Below are 19,652 nucleotides of genomic sequence, written 5' to 3' on the forward strand. Positions count from 1 at the left end.
TGATTTGTGATTTATTATAAATAAAAATAAGTGCTGTAAGTTATACCAAACACTTGTAAAAATAGAAATAAATCAAATAAATACAAATAAAAATCAAACCAAAGAGAGCCTACTACTCATATGGTATATTTGAAGATATTTACATAAATAGGTCACATTGATTTTAAAATCTCAGATTGAAATCAATTGAATCAGTTAATTTGACTAGGGATTGACCGGGTCGGTTCTAATTAACCCCAATTGGATGTGTCAATTCTGAAATAGGTGTGAAGTCCTTTCAATTTCGAAATTGATAGATATTGCCCTGTAATGACCGCCGATTCCATGATTCGAAGTAAGATCTAGAAATCTGGTCGTATATGAGAGGTCCCACATTAGAATAGTGACATTCAAGCAAACCGTTAGATGAGTGCCCCTGTAAGATTAAGGGGTACCATCAATCCATCATCATCAAATTATTACATTTTGGTACTTGCCAACTCAAAAAAACAAAAGAAGGTAAGAGATCATTGTCGGGTCTTGTGGTCGTTGCCTAATGCATGTCAATGAGAATGCATGTAAAGGCATCAACATGAATTAAATCTTTAATTTTATAAAAGGTACAACGATAATTTTGCATGTTCTTATGTTTAGATATGTTTAGATGTGAAAACCACATGACTAGGAAAAAAAATAATATATATATATATATATATACATGTGAATTTTAGTATTAGGAGAGGTGTTTCTTTAAAAAAGTGTGGTTCTTGAGCAATGCGAGCACACTGACGAGTCATTTTACATTTCATTGGGGGACTGGTCATTTCAGTATCATATGTTTGGGCATATTGGCTATATTCTCTCCACAAAACTATTTTTCCGTAGTATTATTATTATATTATAGAAAAAAGAACTTTGTTGGGAGCATAAACTATGCCAATACTCTCATTTGTCTATCTCTTTCCTTAGTATGTGGAAAGTCCTAACCCCTTGTTGAAGGGAGGAGAGAGATAGACATAGGGAGCCATAACGTAGACTATTATGTCAAGGCTCCAGTTACGTCAGGGCTCTTAGAGAGAGACCCTTTTTTTTTTTTTTTTTGCTACACACACTTCATTAAATTCGAATAGAACGCGAGAAATAAGTATTACAAGAGTCTAAAAAAGAGAGGTAGATACAAAATGAGGAGGGTGTGATTCCCCAAAATCAAAAGATCAATGGGGAATTGCATACGAAGCAAAGCAATCCGCCACCGCATTACCCTGTCTATATAGATGAACAAATCTAATGGATCTGAACTTCCTACAAAGGAGTTTACAATCCGTGATAACATGAACAAATCTCCATGGAGGCTCAGAGTCTGAATCTTGGAGGAGGTTAATTATAAGCTTCGAATCACCTTCTAGAATAATATGATCAAAACTAAGATTAAGAACATACTAGAGGATAAATTTTACAGTATAGGCCTCGACAATATTGGCATATGTGATCCCAACATACTGAGAAAAACCAAAGATAAACTTCTCCCAGAGAAAGACCCATTTCCCTATTATTGTTATGAAAAAAAGAACTATATAAAAAACAACCCCCTAACCCCTTACAAAAAAAAAAAACACTTCACCTGTTGCCTGGTGTGGGGAAAGTCATAATGGCACCATAGTTTCTATATAAAAAACAAAAATTTGGCAACCATAGCCGTTTTGTTTTTGATAAGTCAAAAATATCAGCTTCATTAATGACGTTTTGTTTTATATACAGAAGGCTTTTTTCCTATTGAGGGTTCATGCATCCGGCATCCCCACTTCCCCTCCTCCACTTCCCCTTCAATTTTGAGTCAAAACCAAATCGAAATTAAACTGTTAATACCAATGATATCAAATCGCATAAAAAATTGTTGAAATCAAATATAAACTGATTTTGACATGGCCAAAAATCCATTTAATCTCTCATCCCTACCATCTAAATCCAAGAGGTCTTTTGTTCACAATGCACAAGTTTAACAGAAGCTTAGTGGTCTTTCAGAAAAAAAGTAGACAGTTTTTACTTGAGGCACTTGGGGTGGATCCGGCTCCTCTTCTTAGCACCGAGGTTAGCCCATAGCTACCTTGGGGAGCAACACATGGCGAACGACGATCCAATGGTTTGAGAAAGACATGAAAAACGAGTCACTGACAAAGTTCAGAGAACGAGACGCTAAGAACCATTGGATCATCACCTCGCTACGTGTCGTTTGCCCAAGTAGCTAGGGGAAAGACCTGGGCGTTAGGCTTGCCCTTTAGTTATCAGTAATTTAGGTCATAGTACTCCTATTATAATGAGGTTCATAAAAAATTCCCATGGACAATACAATGTGTTTAAGGTATTTAAGTATTCAAGTACTTGTAGTCAGCACTGTTTTGAGGCACCTCGAAATGCTTGATCATTTTCTCTGACTTCTCATTTTTATTTAGCAACTTTGGGGGGCTTCTCTGGCATCCTTTATTGTACTGTTTGAAAATAATTGTAGCACTTGTTCTCCAAACATGGACAACCAGAACCAAGGGTTCCATGAATATGGATAACAGACTACAAGACTATAGAACTTTGAACAACAATAACAACATTCAAAACCTTATCCCAACTTAATCGGGTCGGCTACATGGAGATTCTAAACAAGAACGAGCACAAGAACCCAAATGATACTATACAGTTCTCACACTTATAGAGGTCCACAAGATTATGCAAGTGTGTAGATTGATAGTCTACACTAAATAAAAATGTCCTCACACTAGATTGTATTGGCACCAGAAGTCAAAATTTTTCCCAAATGATCTCACGCATGAACTCCTCAGGTGCTGCAAACATAGATAAAACAACAAAAATTAATGGGTATCACATCACTTTGGTGATAGGATAAAATTAAAATTGTAGTCAGACGATAGGTGATAGAATTCTTAAGCAACTCACGGCCATCAATCCAGATCATATTTTAAATGTTGGCCAGTCCTTGGATGAGCCACAAATAGAAATTCACATTGTAAACTAACATCTCATTTAAACCATAGCTAATATCTAGTATGAGCAGGCTTTTACTTTGATGCTAGAGATCTGCAGAAAGTTTGGAGCTCAGTGGCAAACCTGGAAACTGGAGGTTTGGAATGTTCAGATTGCTAAACATGTACTAATTTTTCTATATCAGCTTAAAGTAGATTATGAAAATGAAATGATCAGAAAGGAAAAAACTGATGGTACCTTCTCCATCAGTGAAGAGATTGAATTGGCTTATAGCCTGTCGAAGGAACATCTCAACTCCACTCACAACTACAGCTCCAGCAGCTTCTGCTTCTTTCAACAATCGAGTTTTACGAGGGTTGTAAACTGAATCAAAGACAAGCCGATAAACTCCCAGAGTATCCTAAAATAGCAATTGTGGACAACATTAGAATTCAGACTTCAAGAATTCCATGACTTTTTTCAGTGGCATCATAAATTAGTGGAGAACCTCTGCCACAGGAATCCGATCTGTATTTGGGTGCATTCCTAGAGGTGTTGCATTTGCAAGGATTCCTCCTTTCTCTGGACGAAATTTAACTATATCCTCATAAGGCTGCGCTTCTCCTGAAACTGAGTGGGCAAGAGACCTTGCTCTCTCTTTCCAAATGAAACAATCAAGGCTAGAAAGAATTAAGATAAGTCATCACAAGTAACCTGCTTCCATTTTAAGAGAACTTCCAGTATTTATACCATAATCTATGTCGAAAATGATAATCCGTGCTCCCCTAGTTTTGGCACCAAATGCCAGTGCTCTTCCAGCACCTCCTGCACCGGCAAGCACAAACTGTTTCCCAGCAAGCGGAGAAGTGAAAGATGCACCATTAATGCTCCTTCTTGCTGTGAGTTGAATAACAAACTTATTAGTATATAATATTTTGCTTTTCTAGCCCTATGACACTAGATCCAAGCACGGTAGATATCTTACCGTACAGAAGAGTTCATGAATGCAGGATGTCATTACCCTGTAAACTGGAATGTCTACCATGGACAAGTGTATACATGGGCAGAATAACTGTTCTTGAATTCATTTCAATGTAATAAATTTAAGGGCTTGGATCTTGCCATCCAGATTGATATTCAATCTGAAGATGCCTTCAAAATAAAGCTGCATCTTACAAGTGCAGGCATTATAGGCTAAATGAAATCCTCAATGTAAGTAACAAGTATTACAAGAATTATGAGCCACATTCATGATTTAACTAACAGAATGATCCCTTCCAAGTTATTTTTTTATGCAGTTATGCAGCTTATGCCAAATATGCAAGTCAAGGAAATATTGGAGGTGTTACATTGTTACGGCAAGAAAAGGACTACTAAATTCTATAAAGGAATGCATCTTGGGGATTTCAGAAAGGAATAAGAATTATAATTTGGATTGAATGGTGTGAATGATAGTACCTCCTAATGCATCCTCCATTGCTGTTATTGCAGCCTCACAGTCTGTATTGTAACCAACCAACTTCCCAGTACTAGGCGTCCTTATAATAGTATTTACAGCTCCAATAGACTGAAAAGTATGCCAAGTTCAGAATGTAATATATATTATTGCTATATTTCCATCACTACTTCCATGAATGTGTATTAGTTCATGCAATGATAATAGCACTGTGGCTGTCATCACCAGAGCTAAAATCACAAATGTTGCTGATAATCATCAAAAGATTACTTCAGTCTAGGGTGGCAACTGTACATTGCTGTGAGATTGTAACAGCATTGAAGGGCCATCGTGCGACAATCAGTTCAAACTTACAACGATTTTAATTTTTTTTTTTATTTGCTGGAAAATCTAACTCAATTGAAAACCCAACTAAAGTAACTTCTTTAAGCTGCTTCTGGAAGATCCACATGAACTCCGGCCAACCTTTTCCAGAGTCCAGACAACCAAATTTTCAAGAATAGATACAGATGGACACTGGAAAGCTGCTTAAATGTACAATGCCATGACCATGATGTAAAATTACAAAAAAAAAGATGCACAGGATTGTAACCTTGATTTCAATTTTCAAATCTATCAACATGAACAAAGACGTTTCACCTCAGCAAGAGGATGGACTTCATCACAGAACCCAGTAACAGCTTCCTTGTATGGAATTCCTACACTACAGTTTATAAAAACATACTTCAGAAAAATTTCTAAGGCATAGATTATGTAATTGAATAAAAAAAGATACAGTTTCAACAGTCAATGCTCTCCCATACACTAAATCAGAAAAAACATAGAAGCAGGTTCTCTTCAATCTCAGTTCTATTATTTATTATTCCATTTCATTATTCGTAGAAAAATATACTTATTCAAAGAGACAGAGAAAGCCACTCTTGTAATCTTAACTAAGTATCAACAGTTAAAAGTGGGAAGAACCCCCATGGGCCTATGTAATGGAAAAGCTTTTGGATAATCAGAGAGCAATCCTAATTGTTAACCAGAAAAACATAATGAAAATCAGAATGATTTGGCATACCTGAAACCTGCAATATCAGGAGATGAATAGATCCTAAAGAATTCCTTCAGGTTATCAACAAGCATTGGAACATAAATCCCATTGTATCCTACATGTCTGAAGGCAGGATTATGTAGAAGTGGACCTTTGCTGTGCCCTACTGGATTTGAGATAAGCCCAAACACTTTTGTATTTGCATTTAAACACTCAAGTTTATAAGCTTGTCTGAGGCTGTTCAAAGTGGGTAAGCCAGGTATTGAATTGTTTCCCATGGATCCATAAACTAAAAAGCCACCAAACTTTGGACAAAGTAGATGGCTTATAAGGCCTCGATCACCGGTAGAGTATGCAATTAACGGAACCTGTATAGAAATAGTAAGGAACCAGCATGTCACAACAATAGCAAGTATCAGACAAGAGATAATGTATGAAAATATCACAAATCTTCAGATAATCGTGAGTACACAGATTACTTCATCTTTGAGAAGAAAAATAAAAAATATTAAAGTTCAAAACTCCATTAGTTTTTCATTCAGTGCATTCATTTTGCAGTTATTTTATGAATTGAGAGAACAATTATCAGATAGCTCTTTTCTCCCGGCTTCTGCTTTTGTTAGCAATACGCCTTCTCTATTAAGATCTGAGAAAGCTTGATCCTATCATGTCTAAATTTGCGACCCTATTATAAACTTCAGTTTATTTATGAATTTTGCCATCAATTTTTCTATTTGAGCCATATATTACTCGGATGGGCCCATAAGTGAACCGAACATGGTTTTCGAACGCTGGTTCCACATCATCCGTATTAATAAGCAAAGAAAGATACTAGATTTCTTACTCTTTACTTTCAAATGTATAATAGATCACTCACAATTAACAGAATAACAAAGTAGGAAAACTATGAAATTGATACCTCGCAATGTGCAAGCAAATGAAAAATCGTTGCTAGATCTGTAATATTACTAGCATGTGTGACAAGTTTGATGACATCTGCTCCAGTAGAGTGCATCTTTGCAACAAGAATGCTGAGATCTTCTTTTGAAGGAGTGTGGTCACCCACGTGACACGATACAATTATTTTACCAATAGAATGCTTGTTCAAATTTGGATTCAGCATGAGATCAGATACAACCTGAATTGTGATGCAACATGTGTCAAAGCAGATCCAGGACCTAATTAAATGTTTTGAGCCAAAACGAATAATATTTCTGTCAATTGAAATTGAACTCAGTTTCCCTTGTAATAAACTTTGCAAGTATTATGGTTATCAGTCTTATTCCATTATCAATGAATGATCTGGAGACAGGTGGCTGAAGGTTACAGATAATACATGTGTTGCGGATTGAAAAGGTAAAATGCATGACCTCCCATGAGACCATTTCAGATTCTAAGGTGAAGTATCTACTCCTGATATGGAGACTCATTTCTTTAGCTACTTTAATCACAAATTTCAGATGACAAGCCACAGAAGTGTTCGACATACTCTGCCGACTGTCTACAAAAGCTTCCTGAAGTAAAAGTACTGAGATTCCATATTATGTGTGCACACAATACAGCATGTTGCCAAAAATTGCACTTGGGTTGACAAATATAGAAATTTCCAGGTATATAGGATCTATTGGACGATCATTACTTAGCTGATCTATGATATGCTAATTTCTTGAACATTTTTCCTTCATAGACCCAAATAAATTTGGAATTCATCAAAATGGAAATCAGCATAAAGAAGCATGATACTGAGACATGTTACCAAGTTTCTGTCACTGTCGAGAGAGAGATAGGGATCTACTAGGAAAGAAAATGGCCACAGGTGCAATGTTAAATCAGCTGTATATGTTATGATATGGTCAAGAATAACTAAGAAAACAACCTTAAGCTCCACATCAATATAATCAGCGCCCAATTCCATGGCTAACTTAAGTGCTTCCAGCCTCCTTTGTTCATCACCCTCGTACTGACCACCTTCCCACTTTGGCCTGGAACAATTATGCAAAAATTAGATCTAACAATAAACTATTAAACTTTGTAAACAAGAACACACTAGAGAATTAACCTGTCTTTCCTCGGCAATGAAAGAGAAAAAGAAAAGAAAAGGAAAAAAAAAAAAAAAAAGAAACATATTGTGTGATTCACAGAGAAAAAGAAACATCAAGCCACCCCATTATCTTGATCTTTCAAGAACCAAGAATGCACCACACAAATAGATACTATTAAATTAGTGTCAATTTTCCAGTTTCCTCATATGAAGTCTGAATTTACTGGAGTTGCTTTGTAATGTTTTCCCCATCTCCAAGACTAGAACTGCATCAACCAAATTTAAAAGGGCATTTGTTGTCGAACTAGCATGTTGCTATCAGTGATTTCTGTTCTCATAGGTGTAAGAACGACATGCCAGTACAATCTAGAAACTTACATTGATGCATTCTTTTGCTCTACGGAACAAAAACCAGCTAACCTCATCATTAATGATAATAATAACAGACTGCTATTAGTAAATGATGTTGTCGTAGTAGTAGTAGTAGTAGTAGTACTAAATACAAGACTAAAGCTATGCAAGTCTCTCCTCACCACTTCTCCCAGAGTCATATTAGGTCTGCCCTTGGCTCTTTTAGCTCCTTCAATCTGATCCTATTTTAATTCTTTAGAAACCTCATCCTCAATATCACCTTCTTTATTTATGATTCAACCCAGATACCGAAAGTAATCACTTTGCAGAATCTCTCTCTCATCAATATTCACCACCACATTATCCATCCTAACATAACTAAAATTACACACCATATATTCCTTTTTCATTTTACTTACCTTTAAACCTTTTGATTCTAAGGTTGATCTACATAACTCCAACTTGGAATTAATCCATGCTTCTATCCCACCCACCAAAACAATATCATAAGCAAAAAGCATACACCGAAGAACCTGATCTTGAATGTCTCTGATTAAATCATCGATAATAAGCATAAACAAACAAGGGCTTAAAGCATTACAAAACAGAACATATTAGAGGTTGAATGAAGGCTGGTAGAACTTCTTTTTAACCCATATTTCCTACAGTATTACACAACCTTCTGTTTCCCTTAAAGCTTCAAATTGGTGGATTACTCTTTGTTTTCCTCTGCAATTCTTTTTCATTTTCTTCAACTCATCTGGCAAAAAATATTATTTAACGTGTCCAAATTTGTTCTAAAAATAAATATCCAACTAATTGCTCAATATCTGCAACTAAACACAATAGGGAGCTACCCAGTAGGGATTCTCTTATGTGCGAAAAAAACTCTTTGTGATTGCCAGGCTCTTGAGTCAACAGCAGACTTTGGCTTCATGAGACTGTTAAACTTGAACATTTCATTATTGCATAACTCGTGGAAATCTTAGAACAAAAGGGGAGGAGGGCATAATACTTAGCGCATCTGAACACAAGGAAAATTGGGATTTTTTTTTTTTTTTTTTGAAGGAAACAGAACAGAGAAAACAGAGGAGTCAGTCAAGTTGTATACCTGTAGACAATGATAACTGGCAATGGTTTGTCTCTAAGGAGCATTTGAAGGTCTTGGAGAGGCCGGAAGTTTTGAATGTAGTCCAACCTGATCTCGACCAGGTCGGCACCTTGCGATTTCGCTTGACCCATCTGAGACATCATTTCCTCTACGGAAATACCCATTAAGGGAACACAAACCATAATCGGATCTCTCACTGTTCCACTACTACCCATTTGAATATTTGAAGAAAAGTAACAAAATCCAAAGAAAATAGGAAGAGAGAGAGAGAATCAGAAGAGAAAATGAAGAAGGTAGAACAGAAACTGCAGGGACGATGACCAAAGAAACGACTACGAACTGTTTGATCCTTGTCCCAGAATAGGAAAAATGGTGGGATGACGTGGCAGGTTTGGCGAGGGAAAACGGAGTAGTTGAGATCCCATGCACCACGAAGTGGCTGCTCTCCTTGCGTCGCTGTCGTCGACACAGTGACGCAAAAGATCATCTTTTATTGATTGGCTACTCTCTCTGTTTCTCTTGGAGAAGTTTTTGTTCTTACCAACATTTGATGTCTGTCCAACCGTCCAAGACTCCAAGTTGTTCAGGTTGTGGATGAACTCCAGACAGGGACAGAAAAATTGCTATCTCAAACTAAGAATTAATATTTCCAAAAATCCCCACATTAAAATGATAATTATTTAATGCAATGGATGTTGGAAGGACAGCGATCAGCGATTACATCAATTGACGGTCAGCTATCAAATCGGATTCCTAACTCCAAGAGCAATTGGGGTTTTAAAAGTAATAATCGTTTACCGAAAGTGAAAGCATGACGTAGAGATTTATAGTTACTTGATATTCTCCATCTGTGATCAGTCGTTGGTCCTGCAAAAGTTTTGCATGTTATACGAGGGTCATAGTCATTGGTCATTAGGGGTGTCAATCGGTCGGATTAGGTCGGTTTCGGTTGAATCTAATTAGGCTTAACCACTTGAAAGTCTTGCACGGTAAATATTCATTTAAATAAATGGGTCTAGTTTTAGGGGTATGGTATACTTTATAATCGGATCAGTCAATGTTAAGTTTTAATCGGGCTATCTTAAATGGGTCTTAATCTACTACAGACCTATGTAAGTATAAACGGACTGTAAACATGTTTATCCTAAAATTCTTTTATTAAGTGGGTCGAAGGCCCATAAATATTGAAAAAAATCCTCTGTTGCGGGTGCTGCGGAGCGACGAGGGTCCAATGGCCGGCAAGACATCGGGGCATGTGTCGATGTCTTCTCGATCATCTGATACTCGCCGCACCCGTGGCAGAGGATCATCGCCCCATAAATATATGATGCATATCTTTAATAAAGAAGAGAAATGATATGAGATTATGGGTTACAACTTACAAAACAAAACTTAATTAAATCAAATCCTATTACAAAGCAAATGGGTAAGAAAGCTTGATTAGTTTATTACTAGTAGTGGCAAAATATGAATTTTATGTAGTATTGAAGGGGGGTCGGGCTAGGTCAGGCTACAATGAGCCGGTTCAAGTCATCCATATAAATGTGTCGATTCGGTCAGACTGCCGATGGGCTAGCTACTTGCACCGTGAACGCCCGTTTAATAAACGTGTCAGACTTGTTATTAACCGGGCCGATCCAAGTCGGGCCATAAACATTTCGGACTCAATCATGCTTACCGGTACGGGCTCAGAATTGACACCCCTAATAGTCACTACCATGGAGCACCCTCTTTTATATATCAGAAAAAAAAAAAAAAAGAAGAAGATACCCACTCTTTAACAGTTAACTTATGAGGATGAGTTGTGGAAAAGTGGGTCCCACTTTACTATATATAGAAAAATAACAAAGCATACAATGGATGTTGGAAGATATTCAAATTGTTTGTAGAAGGATGTTCATCTTATTAGATTGAGATATACAGAAATCAAATTAATGAAAATAAGGAAAGCCAACAAGAAAATTTTATCTATAGGAAAGAATTAAGGAATTCTAATCAGGAAAGATTATCTACAATTAATCTGACCTTATCTATATAATTAAGCAAATCAATAAAAAATAATTCAAAAAACATAAATCTTGATTGAGATTTTATCTCCAATAATGAATTGTCGGATTTTCAATATGTGAACATACGTTTCATGTGCCAACATCTTCCCCTTTTGTTTCCATAATTGAGAATAAGCATAGATTATATGAGATTTTATAACAAAATATTCTTGCTCAATCTTAGGCAGTTAGACAATTAGATTTTAGCCTAAGTCCAGGGAAGGTTGTTGGTTCAACCCTCCTATCCCTCACTTTATTGAAAAAATAATAATACTAGTAGCTATTATAGTATTGATAAGTGTGTCTACCCCCTCGTGGGTTTCTCCGTGGCAATTCATCGGGTCTTAACTAACTTAATGGTCCTTGAAGTAGCCAAAAATAAAAAAAAATTCTACTCCTTTTTTTTTTTTTGCTTTGATAAGTAAGAGCAAAGGACCTAAAACAAATAGGAATATTAATGATCCTAAATTCGTTTCTACCCAAAAAAAAAATCCTAAATTCGTGTATGTTTCCACAAAACTCTCTTCATAAACTTGAACGTTTTCTACCCAAGAAACACCTGAATATGACAGGGCTCCAGTGGATCACTGAAAAGGAAATAAAAACCAATCCCATGAATGTGACATACAATCTAATGCTTTGTACTATGGGAAAAAAAAATGATCTGCCTCCAAGGATTTTTTTATCGGTATTGATATCGATATCGATCTTGGTTGATACTGATATGATAGCGATCTAGGATCAGTTATATCGGTTTGGACCAATTAATATTACCCTTCTTTTTCATAAAAATTATTTTTATACGATTTTACCCTTGATATCAATACGATACCCGATCCCAAATTGGCTAGGTATTGGGATCGATCTAGCCAATACCAATATGATATGGCCGATCCATTACCAATACCTAAAACCATGTACCACTCTCAAAATGTAAAATAAACATTTCACAGATGAATCACAAGTGCAGCTTGTTACCAAAGTGGTGAATTGAGAAAATCGTAACTTTCTTTTGATTGCTATGTGTAAAATGGTTTTTTGAAAAAATTGGTGAAGAGAACTTCTTTCCTATAACTCTCTTTCTCCACTTTGAAGTTTGGACCGAAGAATAGGGGGCAAGGGACTTGGATTTCTAATTACAAAGCAAATAACTACTTTACCCCTCCATATTGGGGCTTTAAGCACTTGCTCATTAAAGTTCATTGAAAAAAAATAATTGAAAATCAATTGTGGTTAAAACACATAAATGACTCCTGATCTCTCTTTTGTTTATGTGTTTTATCAATTTTTTTTTTTAAATAGAAACAAGTTTGATAAATGATACCAAAACTGTTTTTGTGAACAACAATAAAAAAGAAAAATGATACAAAAAAGAGCCTTAATTGAATGAGAAACACTAGTTAAGAGTATAGGTGGAAAAAAATAAGAAAAGAATAAAGAATAAAAAATAAAATAGTTTCCACTCCTAAAAATATTGTGGGTAGGTTAGGACAGCTTACAGCTAAAAAGAGTACTCACGTGACATACCCTCTCTTTAATGACTAACTTTTAACAATGAATTTTACGAAATTTCTAATAAACACCAAAATTTATAAAATTAGAGAAGGTTCACTTAATTTATATACCTATAGACAATGATCACCGGCAATGGTTTGTCTCTAAGAAGCATTTGAAGGTCTTGGAGAGGCTGGAATTTTTGAATGTAGTCCAACCTGATCTCTACCATGTCAGCACCTTGCGATTTCGCCAGACCCATCTGAGACATCATTTCCTTCACGGAAGAACCCATTAAAGGAACACAAACCATAATCGAACTTCTCACAGTTCCACAACTACCCATTTCAATAGAGAGAGAGAGAGAGAGAGGTGAACAAGTAAATGAAGAAAAACTATAAGAAGCGATTGTTCTTCGTCCAGGAATAGAAACTAACTATATATAATTGAATTAAGTGGTGGGTTTGGTGAGAAAAAGTAGTTGATCTCATGCACTTCTCCTAGGAACTGGCTGCTCTCTGTTTCTGCTTTTTTGTCTTGTGGCGTCACTGTCTGAGTCAGAGGCGTAAAAGATCATCTTTCATTGATTGGCGGCTTTTGTTGATCGATAATTATAACACGAGACATAAATTTTTCCAGGATCCAGCTTCTACTCCAAGATTTTTTGTTCTTACTAACGTTGGTGTCTTTCCAACCGTTCATGTAGTCCAAGTTAGATGAACTCTGACAGGGACGCTACACTTTCTCTCTCTAAAACTGATAATAAATTTTGCAAAAACAATCTCCCTGTAAATTATAATTAGTGTTGGAAGGACAGACAATGTCTTGCTTCTGGATTCATTGGGCTGTGATTTCTTATGATCTACTGGCCCCAAAAGGACAGATTTTTACCATTATCTAGCTTTGAATTTGGCCGGCCTTGCAAAAAAAAAAGGATGGGAACTTCTTCAATCCTCTTCTTCTTTTTAGAGTTCATTGATGAAACATAAATATTTTTCATCTTCATCCTTTTTCTCAGCTAAATGTCCCTCCTCTGCTTCGTGGGGCTGAAAATCAATTTGTTCGACCAGAGAACTCTTACATCAGGATATATTTTTCACAGTAGGAGATGATCTGTCCCCTTCCATCTTCCACGAGAAGCACCTTCTCTGGTTGCTCATCTTATCAATCCCCATATCAAGTCCTGGAGAAGAAATCTTATCACCTCTTTTCTGTTTGCTGATTGTACTGGAACGTTGTTCCCCCGTCAATAATCAAATACTTTCTACCAAAAAAAAAAAAAAAAAAGATCAATGATTATTGATTAGTGGTCAATGTCTTAGATGGCACCAGTGAACAATGGCTTCAAAGTAGGGATGCAATGGATCTGTATCTGTTTAGGAATATTTGTATCCGGTAGAAAGATATTTGGATCCAAATCTAAATTATCTAGAAAATAATTATCCGATAAAATTTGAAAATCAATTAATGATTTTGAAGGTTCTAGAAGTTTAGACAGGTTCCAGAGAATAAGGAAAATAGTTAAGACAACTTAAAAAGATGGATTGAGAGTGAATTGTATTCAATAGGGGGAGGAAGATCTAGATTACATAGGTCCAAGAGTAAACGAATAATCAAAAATTCGAATTCAATCCGCATTTGTATCTATTTAGGGGTATCGGAATCCAGATATGGAATATCCAGATCCGATCACACCTAATCCAAATTCAATCCGTTTACATCCCTACTTCAAAGTGAAGAGAAGGCTTATGGTGGAGAGTGAATACCTATAGGCATTTGAGATATGAGAAGGAAGAGCTTAGTAGAAATGAACGCTCTTAATCGCATGGCCTTAACCTAGAGACAGAGGGTGAAATGACGCTCCCACCCTTGTGAAACTTAGAAAATCCACCCCTTCATTGGGTTCCATGCTGGTGTAAGGGCTATGAGACTAGTGTTGTTTTATGGTTGTCCTAGTTGGCAACCTCGGCCAAGTGGTGGTGATGACGTGGCCGAATGTGGTGAAGTGGTAGCCTTCGATGTCTCCGATGAGATAACATAGCCACATGGAGTGAATTGATACATCCATGATAGATGGTGCAGGTCTTTGGGTCAAAACTGACAAATTTGACCTATTTTCACTTGGGAACACTTTCGGTAGTGAGAATGAGTTTTTTAGAAAGCGATTTCTCCATTAAAAAATTATATTATAATTTATCCAATCTAATGCTTATGATTTCTTCATGTTTCGATACCGTATAAAGAAGTTACGACTTTTGAGGTGGCAGTTTGAGGTAGTTTCGGTATTAAATATAATTTTTTTAGAAGAAACTTTCTCTATATAACGTATGAGAAAAATACAATATTTCCAACGCTTTTGATTTCGTCGCATTTGGATTCCGTATAAGAAAGTTGCGACGTCGAAAAGGTTTAGGGACATTATGATCATTTTGCATGATTGATTCAGACAATCGGACCTTTTGAAAATTTGTACAACGTCGAATTATGGTTCCAATGCTTTATGTTTCGACTCAATTAAAGTTCGTACGAAAAATTATGAATATTTCCATAGAATCGGTCAGAAAAATCTGAACCAATCAAGCCAAGTAGCCCTTGGTGTTGGACAGGTTTTTTGGAAATTATTTTTAAAAACAAAGGGTTTTCTGTAATTTAGAAGGTTTGAATAGTTGGGAGTTTCCAGCATGAAAGTAAGAGGAGCAGGGGCTGTTTTGCAATTAGAAGGTATCAAGGGATTCCAAATCAAGGGCCGTGACTATGCCATGTCGGCAAGGTTCAAATCTGAGGGGCGGAGTGCTTTTTGTGCTGGCAAGGCAGAATAGATTCTATTGCGCAGCTTCTTAATGGTTGAGTGCATCGAGGGTGATGAATAAGCATTGCAGCATATCATCACATGTTCGGTGTATGGCACGCAAGCGTACACCTTCACTGTGATGCCAATCTATGAGATCTGGTTTAAATCTGACAATCCCAATCCAACGGCTCCTGAACCATTTGGCTTTATTAAAGGACGCCGACAATCCATTGTGAAACGCACCACATAAGCCAATCAATGATGGACAACAGTTACTACGGCTAACAACCTGCGTCATTAGGATACTAAATCTAAGGCTGATATTTATTGTCTATTGGTTTAATCGGATGACTAGTGTTTGAGATTTTAAATGTAATCGCAAGCATACGGATCAATGTAGTTACGGATCAAACTCAAAGAGAGTAGCCACTTTATTTTATTTTTCTTTTAATAATGCGAAAGTGAACCTATTAATGGTTGTGATCTAATTCTAACTACCGTCTTAAACATATGTATATAAAATAACGTCCTAACCATTTGTCATCTAGGAATTTAAAGACGCAAGTCACGCAATTAAAATTAAATAAATAAATAAGTGAAAATAAATAACCCACGCAATTAAAAAAAAATAAAGGAAAAAATTGTTGAAATAAAAATAAAGTGAAAGAAAGGGGAAAAAGCTAGAGAGATACTCACAAGTATGTTTCTCTACTTAGTCCGAGGGATGTATCATAATATGAGCTTCCCTACTAGACCAAAAAATCACTTTTACAGGGGTTACTCTACTTGGCTTTAGGGAAAGGGAGACAATTAAAATAAAAACAATAAATTGATGGTCCTATGGCTAGGAGGGGCAAAGCCAACACATACACTAGCCATGAACCTTGGGGGAAAGGGATAGCAATAATGTAACGACTGAAATTAAAATCTTAAATTAAGAAAGAAATGATACTCAGAAGAGGGAATGAGAGAGGGGAGAGAAGACTATTGAAGGAGTCTACTTACTTGAACTTCAACCCTTAAACTTGAAAGCTTGGATGATTTGAGATACTACCAGTACTAAAAACCATATCTGAAACAAACCAAATCTGAAATTTTTAGTACTAGAGAAAACAAATCTTAAAACAAAAAAAACTGAACTTGAAAAAAAAGATGCTCCACGGCTTGTGATATTGTCACCTGGATTTAAGTGTAGAACTATAACTTTAAAAATTACAACTCAATTGCATAGATCATAAACATAAAAGGCTGAATAAGAATAAAAGAGTGATTGCATTAATTGACATAAAAAACTATTACAAAATTGATTAAAGCAAAAATAAATAATAGTTAAAACTAAAGAGAGTGAGAGGGAGAGAGAAAGAAGAAAATTAAGCATAAACTAGAAAGTAAACTAAGGGAAATAATAATTAAGAGGGGGGAGGAAGGGGCTTTTGTAGTGCTTTTGTCTTGCCTCTTTCCTTTTACAAGTTTTCTTTAAGAAAAAAATAAAATAAAATAAAATAAAATAAAATAAAATCTTGATAAAAATTCTCATTCTCTGAGATATTATGTGAGGAAAGAGAGAATCCGTTTCCAAAATTAACAAATTCTATTCCTTCCTTGCAATATTAATCAATATCTTGCAATCTTGATTAAATCAGAAAGAAATATTTATATAGCATCTTCAAGATCTTGTGAGGTGGCAAGGAGAGAGAATAATCTTCAGGATTTTGTATGAGAGAAGATGTGGTACCAATGAGTGGGTCTCACATTTGGACTGGTTCTTGATTCACTTTAAGCACTTTCTCTTGTAAACTTGGAAACTAAAAAAAAATAAGAAAAATAAAAGTAATACTATCCAAAGTGGGGTAAAATGTATACTTATATCCATAAGATTTCACACATTATTGTGCTTATCAGCTAGGATCAAAAGTAACTTTGATTCTTGATCCAAGCCCAGATCTCCGTTATTATTGCGGATGCCGCTAGTGCACCCTATGCCACATATGAGAAGATTCTATTTCAGGTTATTCCACTGTTCCAACTTTTAATGATCATATTTTCCGAACCACAAGGCCAATTTGTCCATCTAAGTTCTTACTTCATTTTTTTCACGCTCTACACAATGGAAACAAGAAATAAGGGTTTTAAAGTGTGTAAGGCTATAACTTTTTAAAGAGAAGTTCCTCATTCATTAAAGGTCATTGAATGATTTTTAAAGCTTTAAGTGAGTGATGTGTGCTCCTTTGAATGTTGTTTTATGAGCTGTTGAGTTCCATTGATTATGATTTGATTCCACAGGAAAAAGGGAAAGAGAAGAAAGCTTGAGGGTAGTTATTGGTGCCTTGAAGAGAAAGGAGACAAGGGGAGAGAAGGTGTGAGCACCTGACTTGTCAATGGAAATTCACAATCATTCCAGGCAACTGGTTAGACAAGTACAGGGATAGGTATTTCAGGTTTGCCTTGTCAAAAATCCGACATGTTTCGAGAATTAGAATTAGACTTACTGATTCACCCCCTCTCAGTGACTACTACCAAATTACAACAACTAGGGAACACTCTTTTCCCTATTAAGAAAAAATGGTTCAATTTTTCATGCATCCATAATGAATGGAAATTCATTCACTGTGGAACCTGAGATGTCCACTGAGAGTATTGAAAGTATACACTAGGAAGATACTATAACCCTTTAAAGGGTTGCTAACCCTAAGACGATGGATGAAACGTCTTCTATAGGATTGACAAAACTTTTTCCAAAAAATAAAAAAGGAAGCCCGGAATACATGGGATAGTTGAGAATAAACATTCATTATATGAGGACCTCGCAAACTTGAATATGATAAATTCTGATGAAGCACAAAAACAAAAACAAAAACAAGAATAAAAAATAAATCCCATGAGTGTGACGTATGATCCCACGCTTCTTATCCAGAAAAAAAAAAAAAAAAAAAAAAAAAAAAAGAAAGAAATATATGATCACAGAAATTTTAAAAGACCTGATAAACTTTTCTGGTGGATGGAGTGAATTGAGGTGGAATCAGAGATAACAAGGACAATATTTCCTAGTTTTCTTATATTACTCAGCCCTCATATTAAATCTTAGTCGTCCTTCCAATTCTAAATGACATTGTTCATCTGTCATCGTATCTTCAACATTTCTCCTTCAATCATGTCCTTAGAAATTGAAACAACTTGGCTGGCTCTTCAGCCAGGAAAGCCCTATCCTCAACGAGTTGAATATATTGATTGTTATCCATTTTTTAGATTCAGATGTTATGTAACTCTGAGTTTACTTGTTTCTAAAGGTGTCAATTTGGTATGGTACTGATATTCAGTACGGTACAGTGATTGAATATCCTATACTGATTTTGTACTGAATAGCGATTCAATACATGAACCTCATATTGAAACTGATCGAATATGTTTGGTTTGGTATTCAGAATGATATTGGTACAGTATAGTGTGTTTTTTAAGTCATATCTCATATTGATACTGATGATTCGCTATGGTATTAGTTTTGGATTTTTATTTTCGGTACAAATTGACACCTTTTCGTGTTCACACATCATACAAAATATTTGACTCCCCCGACCCCCACCCCCACCCCAAGAGAAGGAAAAAAAAATTAGATTCTATTGGAGTACCTAACAAAAAGAAAAACCAATCCCATGAATGTGACATATGATCCCATGCTCAAGCGTTAATCATCATTTTATGGATGAATCACTAGTGCAGCTTTGTTATTGAATTAGTAAATTTATCATTACCAATTAAAAAAGTTGTAACTTTCTTTTAATTTCCCTTGTGTTATTTTTAAAAGCTTTTTAAGTCAAACTTCAAAAAAAAAAAAAAAAATGACTACCACTAAGGCTAAGGGTAGTAATCTGGATAGTTCCTAACTAGTTATGGTCTCAAGGGGCCATTCCTAAATCTGTCTCGTTCATTAGATGATTCCAAGACTAGGATTCGATCCCATTTAATAATAGGATTGTCCCATTCCGGTTTCTTAATGGTTTTGAAAACTCGAACAAGTCCAAAATTCATTAGTATACAAATTACTTCTTAAGCATATAAATAGTTGAATCTGTATTACCTTAAGACCATAACTAGTTGGGAACCGCCTATTAACAACCTTAGTGATGGTCATTTTTAAATTATTTTGAAATCCCATTTTCTGTTTGACTTAAAAAAACATTTAAGAATAGCAAAAGGGTCGACAATAAAATTATTTCTGGGTTTGGATAAGATAAAGTTACAATTTCTCTACCAATTCATCATTTTGGTAACAAGTTGCATTAGTGATTCATCCATAAAATGATTATTTACACTTTGAGCATGGGATCATGTCTTTTTTTTTTTTTTTTTTTGTGGTGGATCGTATGTCACATTC

General features: G+C 35.6%; 1 protein-coding gene across 2 annotated transcripts; it reads right to left on the reverse strand.

Annotated features, from left to right (window-relative positions):
- Positions 1-2,418: 2,418 nt before the first annotated feature.
- Positions 2,419-12,893, reverse strand: LOC122088435 (bifunctional 3-dehydroquinate dehydratase/shikimate dehydrogenase, chloroplastic-like). 2 transcript variants are annotated; one of them, XM_042657707.1, is made up of 10 exons: positions 12,621-12,893; positions 7,321-7,426; positions 6,364-6,582; positions 5,472-5,812; positions 5,048-5,111; positions 4,411-4,519; positions 3,703-3,849; positions 3,461-3,609; positions 3,211-3,373; positions 2,419-2,813 (listed from the first exon to the last, which is right to left on the reverse strand). In XM_042657707.1, exons 1-10 carry the CDS (start codon positions 12,833-12,835, stop codon positions 2,770-2,772), a joined length of 1,557 nt encoding a protein of 518 aa, XP_042513641.1. In that variant the 5' UTR covers positions 12,836-12,893; the 3' UTR covers positions 2,419-2,769. The 2 variants fall into 2 exon arrangements, with proteins under 2 accessions (XP_042513641.1, XP_042513640.1); XM_042657706.1 differs by lacking the exon at positions 12,621-12,893 and adding an exon at positions 8,948-9,570.
- Between the last annotated feature and the right edge of the window lie 6,759 nt (positions 12,894-19,652).

The sequence above is a fragment of the Macadamia integrifolia genome, chromosome 9 (genome assembly GCF_013358625.1).
Source record: "Macadamia integrifolia cultivar HAES 741 chromosome 9, SCU_Mint_v3, whole genome shotgun sequence".
In the NCBI taxonomy this organism is placed as follows: domain Eukaryota; kingdom Viridiplantae; phylum Streptophyta; class Magnoliopsida; order Proteales; family Proteaceae; genus Macadamia; species Macadamia integrifolia.

Bases quoted from the DNA above. Each gene is read 5' to 3' on its own strand.
- LOC122088435 (XM_042657707.1), bottom strand. From the start codon at position 12,835: ATGGGTAGTTGTGGAACTGTGAGAAGTTCGATTATGGTTTGTGTTCCT. The intron at 5,112-5,471 runs GTATGCCAAATC...TATAAACTGTAG, and splicing joins CCTGATATTGCAGGTTTCAG to TGTAGGAATTCCATACAAGG. The intron at 3,610-3,702 runs GTATAAATACTG...TCATTTGGAAAG, and splicing joins CATTTTCGACATAGATTATG to AGAGAGCAAGGTCTCTTGCC.